General features: G+C 57.4%; 1 protein-coding gene across 9 annotated transcripts in view; it reads right to left on the bottom strand.

The window, feature by feature from the left end:
* PFKFB3 (6-phosphofructo-2-kinase/fructose-2,6-biphosphatase 3) overlaps nt 1-18,942 on the bottom strand; it is a 76,008-nt gene that overhangs the window by 4,591 nt on the left and 52,475 nt on the right. For 5 of the 9 annotated variants that reach the window (XM_045465199.1, XM_045465197.1, XM_045465196.1 and 2 more), the window contains exons 2-15: nt 14,911-15,036; nt 13,651-13,747; nt 12,887-12,953; nt 12,375-12,449; nt 11,960-12,016; nt 9,184-9,308; nt 8,494-8,701; nt 8,136-8,282; nt 7,896-8,000; nt 6,415-6,544; nt 5,548-5,610; nt 5,360-5,424; nt 3,488-3,661; nt 2,043-2,065 (exon numbers count right to left, since the gene is read on the bottom strand). In XM_045465199.1, the coding sequence (XP_045321155.1) occupies nt 2,043-2,065; nt 3,488-3,661; nt 5,360-5,424; nt 5,548-5,610; nt 6,415-6,544; nt 7,896-8,000; nt 8,136-8,282; nt 8,494-8,701; nt 9,184-9,308; nt 11,960-12,016; nt 12,375-12,449; nt 12,887-12,953; nt 13,651-13,747; nt 14,911-15,036 (1,462 nt within the window). The remainder of the gene's footprint in view (nt 1-2,042; nt 2,066-3,487; nt 3,662-5,359; nt 5,425-5,547; nt 5,611-6,414; nt 6,545-7,895; nt 8,001-8,135; nt 8,283-8,493; nt 8,702-9,183; nt 9,309-11,959; nt 12,017-12,374; nt 12,450-12,886; nt 12,954-13,650; nt 13,748-14,910; nt 15,037-18,942) is intronic. The other 4 variants (XM_045465198.1, XM_045465195.1, XM_045465201.1 and 1 more) reach the window with 2 other exon arrangements.

Here is an 18,942-nt window from a genome sequence, read left to right as displayed (position 1 = left end):
TGCTCCTGCTACTCAGGAGAAGAAATCCTACTGGCCTGTGTGGAAGGGACGGCGGGGGGGGGGGGGGGGGGGGGGGGCATCAAAATACACAGCAAGTACAAGCCCAGGGGCCTCGGGCATCCCCCCAAAGTGCAGGGCACTACCTCCCCCACAATAACGACTATGCTCCGCCGGACCCTGAGTACGCACCGGGCACTCTGCTAAGTGCTACGTGTATACTCTCCTGATCAAAAACACCTCAACGTGTCACCGCCTCCACCTTACGGACAAGGAAGTAGATGTGCCAGAATTGCATCACCTCGCCCAGAATTCTAAAGAGGGAGGGTAGTAAAACCGAGATCCAAGCCCGGCTCAGTTCGATTTTAGCAGTAAGTTGTGGGGTCTGCAATCCCAGACACGGGCCCACGCTCCCAGGCTGGGCTGGATGCTGGGACCCCAGAGTGGCGTGGCAGGTCCAGAGGAGACACTTCTGCTGAACTGGAGGCATTCTAGCCGGAAGCACTATTAGCCACAGAGACGGGCAAGGTCAACCTCGGAAGGTGGGGGGATGTGCCTGAGAGGACCCTCCCAGCAGGAAGAGCTCTTTCCTGGCAACATCAGGCCACGGCCCAAAAAGAACAGAATATGCACAGAGGCAAAGGCGGAAGGCTCCAAATCCAAAGGCCCGTTTTCACCAAGGGGAACTCTTGATCTAGACGCACTCCGTGTTCTACGCCCGGCTTCAAGGAGGTACCAGACATGGGCGGTTCGTCTTTAAGACTGAATTTCACGGACAGTTACACACCCAGCCGTGGAGGGCGGCTGCATGGGGACCCTGCAAGGGCTAGAAAGGAAACCCAACAGCTCAGCCCGGTGCCTCACAGCTGCCCGGGACAGGGGTCGGTGAGCAGTCCCTTGACCGTTCCCAGAAACCAGCAGAGACAAAGCAGTCAGCCTTCAGGACCAGGAGACCCGTTCAAGTCCTGGTTCTGCTACTGACCGGCTGGCCGGCCGTAGGCAGGTGCCTCCCCCTCGGTCATCTGGTAAAAGGGACAGAACTGCCCTGCAGACCTCCTGGGCTTATTTTAAGGCCCAAAGGCACGGAACACACGTGAGCAAGCACTTTCGCCGTGAGCTGTCCAGTATCCCAAAATAGATTTCCCCGCAGGCGGTGCCACGGAAGCGGAGCACCATGCTCCGCTACTATTTTCCAAGAACAAGCCCCGCTTTGAAGCTGACAGGCCGGACTCCTCAAGCCAGCTCGGTTTTTGCATCAAGTGGCGAAAAGAACTTAATCAGCAAAAGGGAGGAGGGGCAGGTGTGACCTCAGGGGCTGGGGTGAGGCGCACCGGAACAGCGGAGACACTGAATTATCCAGCAGGCGCTCCGGCGGACCCTTAACCAGAAACTTCCCGCAGGGAGAGCTCCGGCTGAAGGAGAGGGGAAACCAAGGGTCTGACGCTGAACGTGACCGTTAAGGCTAAGCACGTGCTGGTACGGGACCACCGGACCCAGAACTACGGTTTCCCAGGGTGTCAGGGTCCGGGAGCCTCTGCGAGGACAGAAGGGGGGGGGGGAGGGGCTTCAGAGCTGCAGCCCCCCCCACACTCCCACCAAGAGTCTGTCCTCCGTTTGTTTCGCAGATTTTGCCTTCTAACGCCCAAGGCCTCTCCAAGGGGAGGCACAGAACTTAAAAGACAACGCGAGGGGCAGAAGACCCAGCCTGGCACGGAAATCTGACTCTGAAGGAAAAAGCGGACTTCTGTCAAGCCACGGGCCACCGCGAGCACTGGTAACGGGACCCCGAGGGGCGTGCGAGAAGCCAGCCGTGAGCGGCAAGTGCCGGCAGCCAGACGCGCTGAAGGCAGCTGGGCCGTGTGGCTTCTTGTCTCCTTTTCTAGAAGTTCATGAATCCTCCCTCCCTCCGCCCCCATGCCCATCCTTCTCTGTCAGATATGACAAAACCCGTCATCACCCGCAGCATTTTCACAGGCAAAAGGCCAAACCCGCAAGCAAGGAGAAAGAGGGGCGAGTGGCAAAACGATTCAGAGAAAAATACTTACAGACAGGCTTTCCCTAGCAAAGGCTGCAGAGAGAAAAGGCGGAGAGAGAGAAGTCAGTAGAGGACAGGGTACAGGCCCCGAGTCATTCGAAACCAAGGCATCCTCTGTGGGGACACGAAGCCCTGTCCGGCCTCCCGGCCTGGCCCACCCAACGGCTCCCAGACGTCCCGGGGATTTGGCCTGGCCACCTCAAAGGACGGGCCCGTCCAAGTCGGGGGAGCCCCAGCCACGCGTCCTCCGTGACCCTCCTCCGGGTCGGCCCCACATACCATCCAACCCCGGCCCAGGCCAGTGCCCCCCGCGTGTCTGCGACAGCAGCCGCTGAACTTCCAACTATGACCCCACGGTCTCCACCACAACTGGGCGTCACAGGCAGACCGCTTCGGTTCTCAGCCTTCACAGAAAAACGCAGTAAAATCCTACAGCTACTGCCAGTGGGGGACACCAGCGTGTCTGCTGCTCAGCACGAACTACCTCGCTGGCCCTGCCTCTTGCCACGCCCCCATTCCACAGATGGGAAAACTGAGGCCTGAAGAGGTTCGGTGGCCTCCCCGAGGCCGCACGGCCCTCTCCCCCCCATCCCAATTCCAGACACCACACAATTCAAATGAGCTTGAGGAGAAATGCAGGATAAGTCTGTGGGCCTCAGCACGGAGCTCGTAAGTCTGACTCAAAATTCAGCCCGTGAGTTATCTGTTAAGAGCCCAGACGTGGTGGATGGGGGTGGAGGTGGGGGGGGGGAGGCCTCAAGGTGGCCCCCAAATATGTGCCCAGGAGTTTCTATGTCTCACGTGCTGGCCAAGATTCTTGGCTGTCACCGAGGAAAAGACTGTTCTTCTGAAAAAAATAAATCTTAATGTCCAACAGCCAAGAGCCTTCAGCTTTTAATCTCCGTAGCACATGACACAAGTAAAATCTAGCTAGGTTCTTGCTTACTGGTGTTTTTACTACCTGCTAAAGTAACTACGTGATGAAAGAAAGTGGCTGTTCCCAGGCCATCCTGCAAGTCTGGCTGTCCAGGTTCTAACCCGGCTCTGGAGGGGGACACGCTTTTCTCTAACTGGGGACCGGATGCAAGGGAGCACGTAAGGAAGGTCCTCAGCCACTGGCCTGGGACAGAAAAGACGTCCTCAGGCCACACATGGCCAAGGGCCCAGAGCTGAATGGAAACTTCTAGGGTTTTGTCTTCAATCTTGTTTGAGAAAACAAAGGGTTCGGGAATGTGAGCGGGACGCAGACTCGGCCATTTCTTCTGCTCTGCCCAGTTTTCTGCTCCTCGGGAAAGAGGTGTGCACGCTCAGGTCGGCGAGGAAGGACCCCAGGGTGTCACGGACCTCGTGGGAGGGCGTGCCCACGTTCTCCCCGTCCACCGCCCACACGCGCTACCCACGGCTGCTCTCCTCCCGACCCAGACTGACTGTGAGGAAGGGGAGGGGAGAACGCACTTGTCCAGGCAGCTGCGTGGGCACCTCCGGGGGCAGGCAGTTGGGCAGGGCAGCGGAGGGAGAAGCCACATGCTCCTCAAAGCTGTTGATGCGAGGCTTTTTGGTGGGCTCGGGGCTGGCTAGTGGGGTGACACTATTGCGTCTCATGAGCGGGTTAGGTCCCTTCTTTGCATCCTAAGCGAGACAAAGACAAAAGAGAGAAGGCGACAGTTACAAGGAGTGGGGAAGTATACGAGCCAAAAAAACCCCAAACCAAACCAAAAACGTTTCTCTGCTTCTGGATTTCCCAGATACGAGACTGACCGCGGCGACTGGCCCCGGGGACCAGCAGGGGTGCCATGCTGTCCTGCGTCCCCAGTCTGCAAGAACAAGGGATGACCTCCTGAGCCCCTGTGCAGGAACATTCCAAGACACCCACTCGGACAAGCGCAACACATTCAAGGCAGGCGAAGGGAGAACACAGGACCAGCTCTGCAGGCAGTCATTCAAAGGCGGCAGATGATGAGGTCGGAGAAAAGAACCCGGCCGCCAGCCTCCAAGAGAGCCAAGGAAGGGGGAGGGAGGCCTGAGTGGGAGGCTCAGCTCAACCACTGAGGGCAGGGAGGAGAAGGTGTCGGTGCCAGACTCCCTGCGCTGACCGTGAGCCAGGATCTGCACAGCAGACAAGGAACAGCGCCCGCTGCCCATCACTGCCCCCCTGGCTTGGGACGAGGAGTGCCGGCTTCAACCCCTGCCAGGGGACTAAAGGTGCAGAAACCCTGAGGTGGGCCGCAAGGCAAGCCAGGCCCAAACACGAGCCTTCCCGCCAAGTGACGACACAGTGGAGCGAGGACCTGTGTCCCCAGGCCTGTGGCTCTGCAGCCTCTAGCCCAGGGGTCTGTGCAGAGCTCTGTCTCCCTCGACACTGCCCCAGTTAGGCACAGGCAAGCGTGTGCAGGGGCCATCGGAGCCCCGTTCCGGCCCAGCCCCGCCGGCGGAGTCAGGCCGGGAAGAAAGGTGGGACCCCACCACCCACGTTCAGAAGTGGGGGCCGTTACAGGGCCAAGGCTGGCCCACCCGCTTCCCCTGTGGCCACCCGGCCGGACAAGCTGGCGGAAGCTGGGATTTTAAGGCCAAGACCTTCGGACCGAGCTCCTTGGGGCACAGAGAGGTGTCCTGCTCGGACGGGAACACCACGCTCTGTGTGAGGGAAACGGTCAGCTGGCCAAACGCTGTTGTTTGACACGCGGTACAAAGTCAACCCAACGTTCCTTCCCGACCGCGTCCGGGGCACCGATCTGCTCTACCGCCGGGGCCTCCTGCAGAAAGCCTCCACCCGCCATGCCCCGAGTCCCTCCTGCCCACACCACCTGGTCTCTGCCCTCCCACCTCCTTTCCACGATTTCCATCTTCTTGGTAATTCTGCACCGAAGCGTACACAGACGACTGAGCAGATTTGCTAATCCCGTGTGAACCAGTGACTCTAGAACCTGGAAGGCATCTCAGCTGCCCCAAAGGAAAAGACGACGGTAACTGAGCTACGACTACTCTCGAAAGCGCAGGACGCGTCTCCCTCTTTAATACTCACATCATGGGTTAAGTCGAAATGGGGGGAAAAAGCATGCAAAGTGAGGAAGAGAAAATGCCAAGCAGCCACATATAAACACGAGATAGGAACACACGGTAGCTGAGGAAGAGCAGGGGAGGAGGTCACAAAGGCCGGCCGATCTCAAACCAACTACTAAAAGACACAGGTTCAATTGCAGGCAACTCACCACGGGGACCTCTCGAGTGCTCACACCCCCTGGCCCTGTCACTCGACAGGGACCCTCTAGGGATGGAGGCCAGGACGGGGATGCTGGGGAGCAGGAGGCAGGGGGCGTTTAGACTCACCTCTGACCTCTCCCGGTGTGTGCTCACAGACTCCACATTCAGGTAGATGGACTCTACGCGGCAACCTGGGTGGGGTGGGGACAGGGGTTGGCTTCCGGTTAGAGGGCACAGGCCGCTGACAGCCCCAGAGCCACCAGGAGCCAGCGTCCCAGGGGACATCTTGGCCGGGGCTGTGTCCCCATACTCACCGTAAGCGACAGGTGTCAGTTTCAGGACGGTGTGAAGGGGGCATTTCAGGTAAGGCATCTCCTCTGAAAAGAAAAGGCCTCGCGATCAGCTAGGAGCCTTGAGGACAGATACACACAGGTCCCCAGTGAGAGCTTCTGCCTGTCGTCTGTGCCCCTGGAGTCCAGGCCCAGCAGGAGACAGGGGTGTCTCCTCCTCCCCGCTACACACAGGCCCCCTGCTCCAGGCAGGCAGCCTAGAAAAACCACTAGCCAAAAGACGAGAATCAAAACAAACCCCAAGCCCACCCTTGCACGGTACACTAGAGTTAAAAAAAAAAAATCAGGGGTGCCTGGCTGGCTCAGTCGACTAAGCGTCCAACTATTGGTTTCGGCTCAGGTCATGATCTCTGTGCTGACAGCTCGGAGCCAGCTTAGCATTCTCTATCTCCCGCTCTCTCTCTGAAAATAAATACATAAACTTAAAAAAAAAAATCATTCCCCGAACAATTTAGGTGTGTCAGGATTCAAGTGAGCCTTGGATAGACATAGGCTTAAATTTTAAGAGTCTCATTAGAGTTTTCTGGGCTCTTTGTTCTTTAGAGGTGGGCTGCCCCCGCCCCGCCCCTCCCCCCACCAAGAGGTGAGCGGCTGGGGGCCTGCGGGAGGCTGTGCTCTGAAGGCTCCAGCAGGAGGCGCGGCCGAGGCCTTTCCTAACGCTCAGCAGCAGTGAACCACGCGGGGAGAGAGACCCCGCGTGGTCCCGTGGGGAAGGTGCTGGTCCAAGGCGTCCCCCAACTCAAAGGCTGGCTTCCCTCCGCCCTTTCTCGGAACTCCACGGGCTCCCGCCCCCACCACCCAGAGCAGGCTTCGTGGGGGGGTCGGCGGCACCTGCGCTCTTATCCAGGAAGTAGGCGAGGAGGCAACGCAGGACGGCCTGATGGCAGATGACCAGCACGTTCTCCTGCCGCTCCAGCTCCATGATCACCGGCTCCAAGCGCTGCACCAGGTCCTGGTAGGACTGCAAGACAGAGGGACGGGTCGGGGCTGCTGCAGAGGCGCACGCGGGCGGGGGCGGGGCTCTGCCGCCTCAGCCACGCCCCTTCCCCCGTTTGAAACCAGGGAACACGCCATCGAATCGATCCACAGCCGGCGGTGTTTCAGGGTTGCACCCCTCAGGGCCCCTGGGGACCCACATCGACTGGCTTCTTAGAAAAGGGAGACTGTCCCCGTGTTGGTGAGGATGTGACGCATCCCCTGCCAGAACATAAACCCGCCGTCCTCCCTCTAACGGCTGCCTCCTAATTCTCCACGTGGGAGGATGAGGGACTGACAACCGGACACACGCTGACAACGTGGGGGACCCTGAAAACGTCCCCTGAGTGAGAGAAGTCATACACAGTGTGACCCCATGTTGTATGACCCCTTTCTGTCAAACGTACACAGTAAGCAATGCCACAGAGACAGGAAGTAGACCCCTGGTTTCCAGGGCTTGAGGGAGGGAGGAACAGGCTAGGGTTTCTTTTGGGAATGATGGAATGTTCTAGAATTTGTGGTAATGGCTGCCCAGTACTATGAATACACCTAAAAACCACTGAATTGTATACTTTAGTGAGTTTTATATTGTGTGAATTTTCGCTCAATTAAAAAAAAAAAAATTTGAAAAAAATGGGTGGGCATGTGACTTTTAAGGCTACCAAGGTTCCTGCTCACGCCCATCCCTCTGTGGTCTCCCTTGTTCTCTCACTAATCAGGTTCCAGGAACAAGGGCCATGGAGGAGGTGAGCGCCCTGAGCAGGAGGAAACTGAAACGTGACAGACAACTGAGATGGCCCACAGACGGCAAGGACCCGCCAGGTGTCACCAGGCTGCCTGCAGCCGACACCAGAGCATCGCCCGGAGGCCGCGTCCAGGGCTCCCTCAGCGAATCAGTGATGCGCGGGACCTGAGATGACACAGTTGCCATCGCGTCTGCAGTCAAAGGGGAACACGCGCACAGGATGAGCCATCACCCCTGACTGCTGTTGCCTCCCACGTCACCATGAGCTCATCTGAGAGACACATCTCTCGCTGGTGCTCACAGGAAAATACCCCTGTGCCTCTCCTGGAGCCGTTCACAAGGTTCAGCTTAGGAAAACTGGATTCAGAAGGGAGAGTGCCGGGAACAGGCAGCAGAAGGCGTGGGGGCAGGCGGGATGCAAGAGACCTTCCTGCCCCTTCCTCCCGGAGCATGTGGCTGCTGAGCACAGTTACCCGAATGGGGCCACCTGGGCCCCCCGCGGCCCTCTCTCAGCCTGGCCTGTCACCAGCTCCCGTGCGCACAGCACACGCCGGCTGCACCGAGTGACGCGGGCGAGAGCGGGCACACGTACCTCCCCGGTGGGGTAGCGGTAGTAGTACTTGTCCTGCTCCCGCAGAGTGTACTCCTCAGGGTAGGTGTCCCTGATCTCCTCGTAGGTCATCTCCTCACAGACACCCTGGCGGGAACACCCAGACGTCACCTCGAGTCGCTCAACATGGCACGTGAGGGTCTGCGAGGGCTCTCGTTTCCCAGGGGAGAGACCTCCGTGCCCTCCCGCTCCCCACGGCCAAGGCCAGGCCCCGGCACTCACGGCGTCGATCTCGTTGAGCGCCTTCCACTGTTCGTAGGGGAGACGCAGGGCTTCCGCCGTCTGGATGGTGCTTTTCAGCTGGCTGGTCCACACCTTGAGGTCCTTCAGGTTCTGCTCCTCCACAAACTTGCTCAGGGCATTGGCAAACTGCAAGGGCGTGGGACAGAAGGACATGGCCTGACTCAGGCTCCTGCCCCTCCTGGAGAAGCAGAGCAACACCTGTCTCATTCCCCATCAGGGGCGTGACTACACTATCACACACACACACATACACACACACGCATGCATGCACGCACACACGCACGCACGGGATGCACCCAGCCCCTTGGCAGCCCGCCTTGCCCCCGGCTCCCCCTACCTTCCTGCCCCTGCTGGACAGACCCGAGTCCCCTCCGATCTTGCCCTGGAGGTTGTGCTCGCTCTCGCCGTGCCGACACAGGTAGATGGTGCGGGGCTGCACGTGGATGTTCATCAGGTAGTACACGATGCGGCTCTGAATGTGGTCCTGAACTCTGTTCACCAAGAACCTCCGGCCCACGTCGATCACCTTGATCAAGGACAGATCCCTGCCGGGGAAGGCGACCAGCCGATCAGAACTCCGCTGACAGCACAGCCCAGCCCAGCCAGCCCGGGTGTAAACCCCCATGGCCCCGGCCGATGGCAGAGACTCAGCCCCCACAGACCCACGAGGGGAGGGCGCAGACTGAATCTGTGTTCTCGGAGACAGAACACGTGGGCACTATCCGCAGCAGCATGTGGTCAGAAGAGGGGAGAGGGAGGCGGGAGACCAGAGCAGAGAGAAAGGGCACGCATGTCAAGGGGACAGGAGCAAGACGGGGCTCACACGTGTACTTCCGTGCTTCTACGGTTAGCGCTGGAAACAGTCACATGGAATACACAATCAAGGATGTTTTTAAAGATGTTTTAAAAGACAGTTTATAAAAGGATCCAGGAGCAAGTGCTTTGTATGGACAGCACGAAAACACTAAAAAACAAACAAACTCTACCAAAGCAGAAGAGTCAGAGACAGTCACCTCTTCGTTATTACCTGTCACATTTATCAGGGTCGAGGGGCTGATAGCTGGCTTCGTAGCAACTAATTCTCTTCATGAAGTCGTCCATAGCTTCTGCTGAGTTGCAATCTTTGTAATCCGGGCTAGAGATTTTAACTTCCTGTAACACCACAAAGAGGCAGCTGATGAATCACGCTGGAAGGCTTTCTGCTTAGACGAAGCGGGATTTGGGGCTCGCAAACAGGGAAAGTACAGACCAGCTCAGAGTAACGATGATCCCACCCAGCGTTGAAAAGAAAAAAAGAAACACACCGGGGCTTGAGTTCTAACCCAGTGATGACACAGGCAGAGCACCCACAGTGGACAGGGGATCGCTCCCTGGAAGGACGTACGCAGGAAAGCCACAGGCTTCTACTGAACACATCCGAATGGGGCCACGATTCGGGGTCAGCCTGGTAGTCAGGTCATCCCCGGACCGCCGAGCCTCAATTCGAGTTCTGGGTCCACACCTGCAGCACTCCCCACACCAAGTGCAGGCTGTCGGTCAGCGAAGGCGCGCTCCCGAGTTGCTCGTGATGCCCTGCCCTGTGCGCCAGGCAGGATTCTTCCTGCCACCATCCATGGATGGGGCACCACATGCTTGTAACTGGTCCCCAACTAGTGCTTCTCCACCGGGCCCAGTCCTTTCTAAGGTTTGCTCTTATGGGAAGAGAAAGCAGAAGAAATAGCCCTCGGACTCACCCATCCCCTATAAGTGAACAGTAGGTCTGAGAAACCTGGCAGGGTTTTTAGCAAAATCTAGCGAAATTTTAGCAAAATTTGTTACTGCACGTGCTCTTTTCCTCTACAACCACCACCACTGCCAGGAGACAGGCAGACACTCTTTAAACACCCGAGTTCAGGGGCGCCTGGGTGGTCAGTCGGTTAAGTGTCTGACTTTGTTCAGGTCACGATCTCATAGTTTGTGAGTTTGAGCCCTGTGTCGGGCTCTGTGCTGACAGCTCGGAGACATTCTGTCTCCCTCACTCTCTGACGCTCTCCTGCTCAAATACACTCTCTCTCTCTCTCTCTCTCACACACACACAAAAATAAATAGACATATATATATTCTTAAAAACAAAAAACCGAGTTCAGGGGCACCTAGGTGGCTGAGTCGATCAAGTGTCCGACTCTTGATTTCGGCTCAGGTCATGTTCTCACAGTTCGTGAGACCGAGCCCTGCATCAGGCTCTGCACTGACTGCAGTGCCTGCTTGAGATTCTCTCTCTGCCCCTTCCCAGCTCACGTGCTCACTGTCCCAAAATAAATACATAAACATTACAAAACAAAACCTGAGTTCAGTGGGGAGTCAGCGCTTCACGGGCACAGAGTCTCGGTCTGGGAAGATAAAAAGGTTCTGCGCATCCGTGGCGGTGACCACGGTGCAGAGACCTGAGCGTGCTGAGTGCCACGGGATTGAACACTTGCGCGGTGAAGACGGTAAATTGTATATTTTACCACGATGAAAAACAATCTAAGTTCCCAAATCCCTTTCTCCCTAGCACGGCCGCCGCCAGAGAGCATGCTGGGAAGGCCTACCCTGCAAAGCTGCTCTGGGGCTTAATCGGAGACACAAGATTCCTGAACCCGCAGGGTCGGGGCGAACGACTGGATATGTTAACAGAGGACAAGATCGGTGGTGAGCTCCTAGCCACGCACATGCTGACTGCTCACGGCGGAAAATGCACTCTGCGTCCACGCTATGCTTCGCTACCAAGACGAAGCTAGTAGAACGAAACTAAAGGAACGTAGCAAAACCCTTTGTCCAGATTACAGCAACTTCTGTTCTACCTCCCCGTCCTTTGGGCCTCTTCCTCTGGACCCGATGAAACGCATCTGGGTTTTCCACAATGTGAACAGCCCTTTCTGAGCTATGAACTCCGTTCTTAGAAATGCTTGTACACATTCCCACTGCCTTGGAGAAAAGTTCCAACATCGGAAGCCAATGAATCCTCAGCAACCCTCTAAAGATGCGCGCTGGTAACGCAGCAAACCCCAGCATTCCCTGTAGAAGCATCAGACCTGCTTTTCGTTAGAGACACGGCTTATTCTCATGTATTTAAGCTGCACAGAAAATTAGCTACATGAGAAGGTGACCTGTGGTAAAGTCTTCATGGTAACTGCTTCCATTTATGGTATATTGCTTTCAAGCGGCAAAACTTAAGAATTAATCAAATTAAGCTGCCAATTACCCTCAGTTTATCTGAGCAACCTCCCCTCGGCACAGGGCGAGGAGAAGGGTATGTTACGGACACATCAGCAGCAGGATAGCTTTACTGCCCCCGTTTTTCCCACACTTGGGGATTCTGCCTTTCAGTCTGTTGTGTCCTATGAAGTTTTATCAACACACAGTCATTCTTTTCTACTGGGGACCTTCACAGCTAAAGAGAGCCCAGCCTGCTGCCTTCCTTCCCTTCTGGAAGGGTGCGCTGCCCTTTGTCCCAAGCAGCCCTGTCCCCACCCAGCTGCCAAGCTACTGCCACTCACAGAAACTGTTCCCGGGCCCCTGCTTTTTATCTCTTAGGTCCCGCAAAGGCTGCTTTCTGCCAACCGCCTGCAAGGACCCCAGATAAAGCCAGGGCAGGTCACAGGACATGCTTCTAAATTAAACACCACTCCACACCTCCCACCTTTCCGGGGCCACGACTCAGACAAAACCAACAGGCTGGGACAGCCGGCTCGTTCTCAGCGTCTAGTTACTGCTCTGGGCCCGAGCTGGGTCCCCACTTTTCTCAGACTGTCGCCCTACGGGGGGGTCCTACGTTGTCTTACCATGATGTTGGAGGCCACAACCATAGGGTCATCGCACACAGACTCAATGAAAAACACCTGGAAGAAAGCAAAGAGGAAAGTTAGAAAACCACAAATGTGACACACACAAAGCGCGGACGCTGGTGTCCCTGTGACGTCACCAACCTCATTTGAGGAGGAAGGACCCCATTTACGAACACCCAAACGCATAAAAAGAACTACCTGCTCAACCCTGAGTCCTCTGCCCATCCCACACCCTGGTCTGGGTAACCGTCCCCCCCCCCCCCAGAGCCCCCACAGGAAAGGCCCAATGTGTCCGCAGCAAAACAAGAGCAGCGGGAGGTAGAGAACCAGGCCCGGAGCAGAGACACAGGACTCGGCCCGTCCCCGAGCTGCCTTCCCTGCTCCCGCATGCTCCAGAGCAAGTTCCGCTCACCTTGAAGTCATTTTCTTTGGCAAAATGAAGGATCATGTGTCTCCTCTCTCTGGTGGTATTGGTGGCATCGAACACCTGATGGGGAGACAGTAGGGCCATGAAGAGAGGCCACGTTCGAGGTGAACAGTAGGGTACTTGGAGCCAACAAACATCAGCTGCACACAGGGGAGGGGGCACGTGGAAGGGACCCCTGGCTGCCGCAGCGGCAGCCCCCACCCCGGGTCCACCCCTTCCCCCCGCCCCAGCACACAGGGGAGGGGTGGGCACAGAGCACAGCGCCAGCCGTGCCCCAGGTCCGCCCCCCCCCCCCCCCCCCCGCTAACCACTCTCCTGGCCCCCCCAGCGCTGCTCTAGGCCGTCGCTCCCCCAGGCCACAGGCACTCTTCCCTTTCCGAGGTGTCCCTGCGGCGGCTCTCGGCACGGCCCGGGGCAGTGCCTACACTTCTGTCTCCCCAGGGCACCGTGTGCTATGGCCTCGGACACAGAGCTGGCACCCCGCCCCCCGGACTTACTGCAATTTGGCCCCCTTCCTTCGTCAGGTAACTTTTGACGTCTCTCAGGGCAGCCAGAGCGCACTGCCTACAACAGGCAGGAAGAGAAAGCACGCGTCACGCCAGCCCGTCCGGCGGGGGAAGGCCCAGCAACCCGCCGCTCATCCCAGCGAGCAGAGGGAGGAAACCGCCAGGCCGGCCGGGGCGGCGGGGCCCAGTCCACTCGGGCCCACAGGCTCCCAGTCCAGCCCCGCAGACAGGCGGCTGCAGCTGCCCGTGGGAAATGGGGCTCATGCCCGGGCTGCGCCCCGAGATCTCACTGGGAGCTTTCACAGAGCTGATGCCCAGGTCCGGCCCATGGATTCTCACGGCTCTGTCCAGGGCACAGCCCACATCCGGATCTCCCCAGGCTCCCAGGTGACCCTACGACACTTGTCAGGGTTGAGCGCCATGGCACTTGGGTTTCACGACCACCCTGGGCTTACAAGAAAAATCCTCTCCAAATGGAAGCGGAAGGTTTTCCGCAAAAATGGCCTTGTTCACTCCCAACGAGACACTGCTGTTGATTGGTATCAACCAGCGGCGGAGTTAGACCCTCCGGGAGCAGAGGAGGCAGTGAGTTTCACGGAGGCGGCGCCTCATCCTAACACACCCGGAGGTGGGGTCACATGTCATGGCCACAGCGGAGCCACGCCGCAGACCAGCTTCTTCTTTCTCCGACAGAACCCGGCTTCGGGAAGCCGAGCAAACCCAAGCCCAGGCCCCCACGGCAGCTCGGGCCTTACTTGCGGACTTTCATGGCCTCCTCGTTGTCGGGGCGAAAGAAGCTGTAGGAGCTGTACTGTTTGACGGCCTCCCGGCGGTACTCCCCGACGTTGAACACTGTGGGGACAAAGGCAGGAACCCTTAGCTGACCCCCCAGGAAGAAGGAGCCACCAACATCTGGGAGCTCTCTCTAAAAAAGGAAACCGAGCCTACACAGCAACACCAACCTGCATGAGGTTCTGCTGAGACACGGAGGCGGGAGAGCGGACCTCCACGCCCAGGGCTGCGAGCCCAGAAGGCAGCCCAGCTTCCCCCAGACCCGACGCTGCTTGGGGCCGCTCTACCTTCCCAGGGACTGGCTTCCACTGCCCCGTCTGCAGGTGCAGCGTCCTAAGGCTGTGCGGAGGGGCGGCTGCCACGGGTCCCGCGGAAACAGGGGCAGGGATTCCTGCGCACGATCCCCCAGGACAGCGCAGGGTCTCACGCGTGCCGCGGGGCCCAGATCTGCCATTCACCTACCGAGCCAGCAGCCTGTGCCCCAGGGAAGTGTGGAGCATTTACGGGGCATTCACCGTACGACACAACGCGCCGGGCACCATGGGGGACAGCGGATGCAAAACCTAGTCCCCCACCTCACCACCTTTCCGGTGTAGTCGGGAAGACCGGGCCAAGACTCATACAAAGGTAGCCGATGGTGTGGAGCATTTGACGACAGTCAGTAGAAGAATGTCACAACTGAGCGCTAGAGTACTTAAAAGGGCACAGGGGCACCCGGGTGGCTCAGTCGGTCGAGCATCCGACTTCAGCTCAGGTCATGACCTTGCGGTTCATGAGTTCAAGCCCCACGTCAGGCTCGCTGCCGTAGGCACAGAGCCTGCATCAGATCCTCGGGTCTCCCTCCGTCTCTCTGTACCTCCCCCGCAAACACTCTCTATCAAAAATAAATTTTATAAAAAAGGGGAGGGCCCAGATCTCCACAGATCATGCGGCCAGAGAAGGCTTTTTGAAGGTGGTGAGGGCTGAGCAGGTTGTGGGGCAGCAGGAACGACAGAGCAGGAAAAGAAAAGACCCCAATGCCGAGCGAGGATACGTATATAGTGTACCGAGTGACAAGGCCCAAAAGGGTGCCCCACGCTTGTGGGCACAGGCCAGCCCAAGACTGGCCCTGCACGGCAGGTCCCAGCAGCTGGAGGCGGAAGGGACGTGGTTTTGGTCGCAGGGGTTGGTGAGCAAGAGTGAAAGGCTCCAGGTAACGACCTTGGCCTTGGCACACGCCTCACCTTTCGTGGGGACGCCGATCCAGTTGAGGTATCGAGTCAGCTTCTTTGAGATGTACGTCTTGCCCCGGGCTGGGAGCCCCACCATGACGATCACGGTGGGGGAGTTGGTCAGCTTCGGCCCACAGGCTGGGGAGAGGACAGAGCGAGGTGTCAGCCACGAAGCAGTGTGTGCCCCACGGCGAACCTTCAAGAATTCCGCAGAAATGCCTTTTTCGCTCCCACCTCAAAGCCCTGGGCGTTTTACAGTCCAGCAACGCCTCGACCCTCTACTGGCCAGAGCCCCGCCCCAGCCCAGTCACAAATCTCCATCTTGCTTTCGGGTCACGCGTGGCAGGGGGACTGCCCCAGCCCCAGATTCCCAACCTGATTCCTGAGGGCCCTAAACCCAGCCAGGAATCCCGCTACTAACCCCAAAGCAGAAAGCGTTATAAGGAAGGGATTCCCCAACACCAGTGGGGGTGAGGTTAACGGTAGGAGAAATGTTCCAATAATAAGACAAAACACCAGGGAGAGAGGTTTTCGCTGGATTTTAAGAAAGCAGCCCAAAGAACCCTGTTCTGGAGACTTAAGGTGCAGTGTCTCCTTGGCCGGTGTCTTATGCTTGAGACTCTAAGGAGACTCCAGCATCTGGTGACAAGGGTGGCAGGGACTGCCCATTGAGAGCACGAGACTGGCCACCTGCTCCCTCCTGGGCCAGCAACACTGCCCGGTGCTCACTGGGCGCCACAGGCAACCTCGCTCTCCTGGCCAGCTACGTGCCATCGCTTCTGGGCGCTGGTCACCCCGATGAGGCAAAGCTCCTGGGACCACACCACAGATCTAGGCGGATGTCAGACATAGACAGGGGCTCTGTCTCTAAGCCAGCGAGTGCCAGATGGGGATAGGAGAGCCACCAGGCCACTGCCAGGCACAGGCTTCAAAGAGGACACCTTCCCTAAGCTGGACGCCCCAACACGGTCCCATACTCAGCCGATGACCAAACTGAGATCGCATGCCCAAACACCCACCACGTTATTCCGGGATCTGCCCCCTGTGCCTGTGGGCTGGGGGCAGAGAGGAAGCAAACGGAACACAGAGGGGGCTGTTTCTTCATGTTCTAGACCATGCAGAGCAAGGAGGAAGAAGAAAGGCCATCAGGAGGCCAGGAGACATGTAGGAGTCACAAAAGCACTTGGCTGGGATTCTCCAGCTCCCAGTAGCCGGGAACAAACACGTTCCTAGAAGACAGGCATTTCCCTGCCCGGTGTGAGCACACAAGTGGAGCACAAAAGCGCCAGTGGACCTTCTTGAGTCCCAAGAAAAGTGATGGGCTTCTCGAAAACCGGCGGGGACAGAAGACAACGCCCTCCTGTGTGCATCGGGGCAGCCGCAGGTGACACATGAGAAGTCGTCTCACTTAGTCGCCTGGAAGCACCGACTCTACTAATCCTTCCCTCAAGCCACCGCTGGCTCCTGGTCTTATCTGATGTCCCCACCATGCCCCTGCTCCCAAGAGCGTCCAAACGTGCAGGGACGGACGGACGCGCGCTCCCTCTCCCTCCCTCCCCTCAGCTGGGCACGTGCATGGAATACTTTTGATGGACTCACGCCAAGCGAGCGGAGACAGAGGATGACTGATTTATCAAATCGGGGATTAGTTCTACTACCAAGGAACCGCACGCGCAAATCTCTGGCAGGAGACGCTTTGAGAGGAAAATCCCATAAAGACACGGCAGAGTAAATATCGTAAGCCAAAAATTCAAGTTGAATCTCAAACCCAAATAAGTCATCACTCGTTTATTTGGCAAAGCAGAGGCCATTCTCCCTATTCCTTTGGCTCCTTGCACAAGATCTGGAGGAGCTGCACGCGGGCTGTGGCTGTCATTCCAACCAGGCGCTCCTGGGTCTCAGACAGAGCAGGGAAACCTCCGGACTAAGCCTCCTGAATCCTAACATGTGCTTCTTTCAAACTCACAGGCCATCTCAGGTGTCTTCATCTTATAACCACCTGCCCCTGCTTCAGTCCCCCCCAGACCCTCAGTCTCTTCTTCTCTGCGGATCCTGTTAACCCACAGAAGAGCACCTCCTTCCACCTCCCACACCGTCTTCCCCGGAGCTCTGCTTTGTCCTCTTCGCCCCCCAACAAGCACAGGGATTAGGGAAGATAAGCGTGGAGTTTAACACAAAATCTTCCAAAAAGTTCTTGTGTGCTTCATTTCGTCGTATACAAACATTTAGTATTTTAACCTTTTTTGGACCTCCCCCCCCCCCGCCCCCGGCAAAAAGTTTTTATCCTCAGATGTGTTTAGACGTGAAACTTGGATGTCAACGTAAGCATGTTTAAGGGGATACACGTATGCTCACTACGTTGAAGGGCTAAAGAAGCAATTGTTTAAAGACCGCGGGGTTAACAGACCATAAACATCTTGGCTGCAGTTTGGGGTGGGGCACGGGAGGGACGGAGCTCAAGCTAAAAGCGTCATCCGGAGTTAAGGCTGCCACTTGAGTAAAAGATCGCGGAAAACCACCACGTTCTGGGACGCCACCCTCAACTCTGTCATTCCATTTACTCATTCACTCAACAGACACAGTGCCAGGTGCCCCGTGAGCACAGAGCATTATGTGGACACCGCCCCTGTGCTGGGAAGCATCTGGCCTGCAGTGGGGAAGAGACAATGTACGAGCGAACAGACGCACAAAGTCATTTCGGAGCGGGATAAATGCTGTGATGAAAGCAGAGGGCTGATGCTGGGGCTAGGGGTCCACGGGGGTCTGTTTGAATCGGGGAGCCAGAGTCCGTGTCCCTGAGCAGCGCCTGAGCTAAGGCCTGATCGTCCACAGCCAGCCCCACCGACTGACCAGTACATAACGCACACTGGCCACGTGTGTGTTCCCCGTGTGTGTGGACACAGGAAAGCAGATGATAACCAGGAGGCCGGCTGGTAAGGGGAGTGAGCCACAGCCTCCGGCGACAGGCCAGGGTCTGTCGTCCTGGACAGAGCAGGCTGCATTCTAGGGTTCCTATGCCAGCCCCACTCCCCGGACGAAATGACTCACCTCCCTGATAACGTGTAACGCGCGGACACAGGCAGGAACGCCACAGCTCGCCCACCACACTGACACCCGCAACCCATGCTCAGGAAGTAAACTGTTAGAAGACGCTGCTGGCTCTCTCACACCTCCTGCAAGCTTTCTTCTATCCAAAGGCACTCGAAAATGACAACTTCAAAAGATGCCACGTCACTGGCATTCTTTTTCGGCAAGCAGGTGATCATGCTTCAATGCTAAGTTCCAGGGAAACAAATGGAAGGGCTATTTAGGACAGACGGATGGCCAGCTGCAGGTGCAGACAGGGTCAGTTCCCCGTTTGCAAGGCAAACCCAAGGTTGCACAGAAAGACCTGTTGTGACCCCGCCATCACCCCGGGCCACCTCCGAAGGGCCCTCTGGGAAACAGACTTCATGGACTTGGCCCCGGGATAACAGAATGCAGGCCCAGAAAGCTCTGTCCCATACGATGCTCATTCACCACCTCCCATGCACACTTCAACTCCTGCCTAACTGACCTGTGTCCAACGAACAGCCCTCCTAACCTGACGCGGTCTCTGCCGGCAACAGGGAGGGGCTGGGCATTTCAGAGAAACATTTGACAGCCTTGAGAGGCAGGAGATCGCACAGATAGCCTAGCGGCTGAGAGAGCGGAGCCGGGAGTCAAATAAATAGTGTTGGAAGTGCCAGGGCCCCACCCCTTCCTCGGACCTTGGCGAAGTTACTTGATCTCTCAGCGTCTTAGTTTCCTTGCCTGTAAAGGTTCTTGGGAGGATTCACGACCGGGCGACGCGCGTGAACTGCTTCCTAGAGCAGCCTCCATCGGTATCAGCCGCGACGGTTTCCATCATACCAGATGTGAGGAAGCTAAGAGCTACAGGCGAAGACAGGTCCCGCTGCACAAGTCGTGAGGCACGGAACTGGGGCTCACCTGGGTCTCTCTCTCACCTGAAATTCTTCACGTGCCCTTTCCTAAACTAAACTGATGGTTCTCAACCAGCGGCGG

Source organism: Leopardus geoffroyi, chromosome B4 (assembly GCF_018350155.1).
Source record: "Leopardus geoffroyi isolate Oge1 chromosome B4, O.geoffroyi_Oge1_pat1.0, whole genome shotgun sequence".
NCBI lineage: Eukaryota > Metazoa > Chordata > Mammalia > Carnivora > Felidae > Leopardus > Leopardus geoffroyi.
This window is presented reverse-complemented; position numbering and strand designations above follow the sequence as displayed.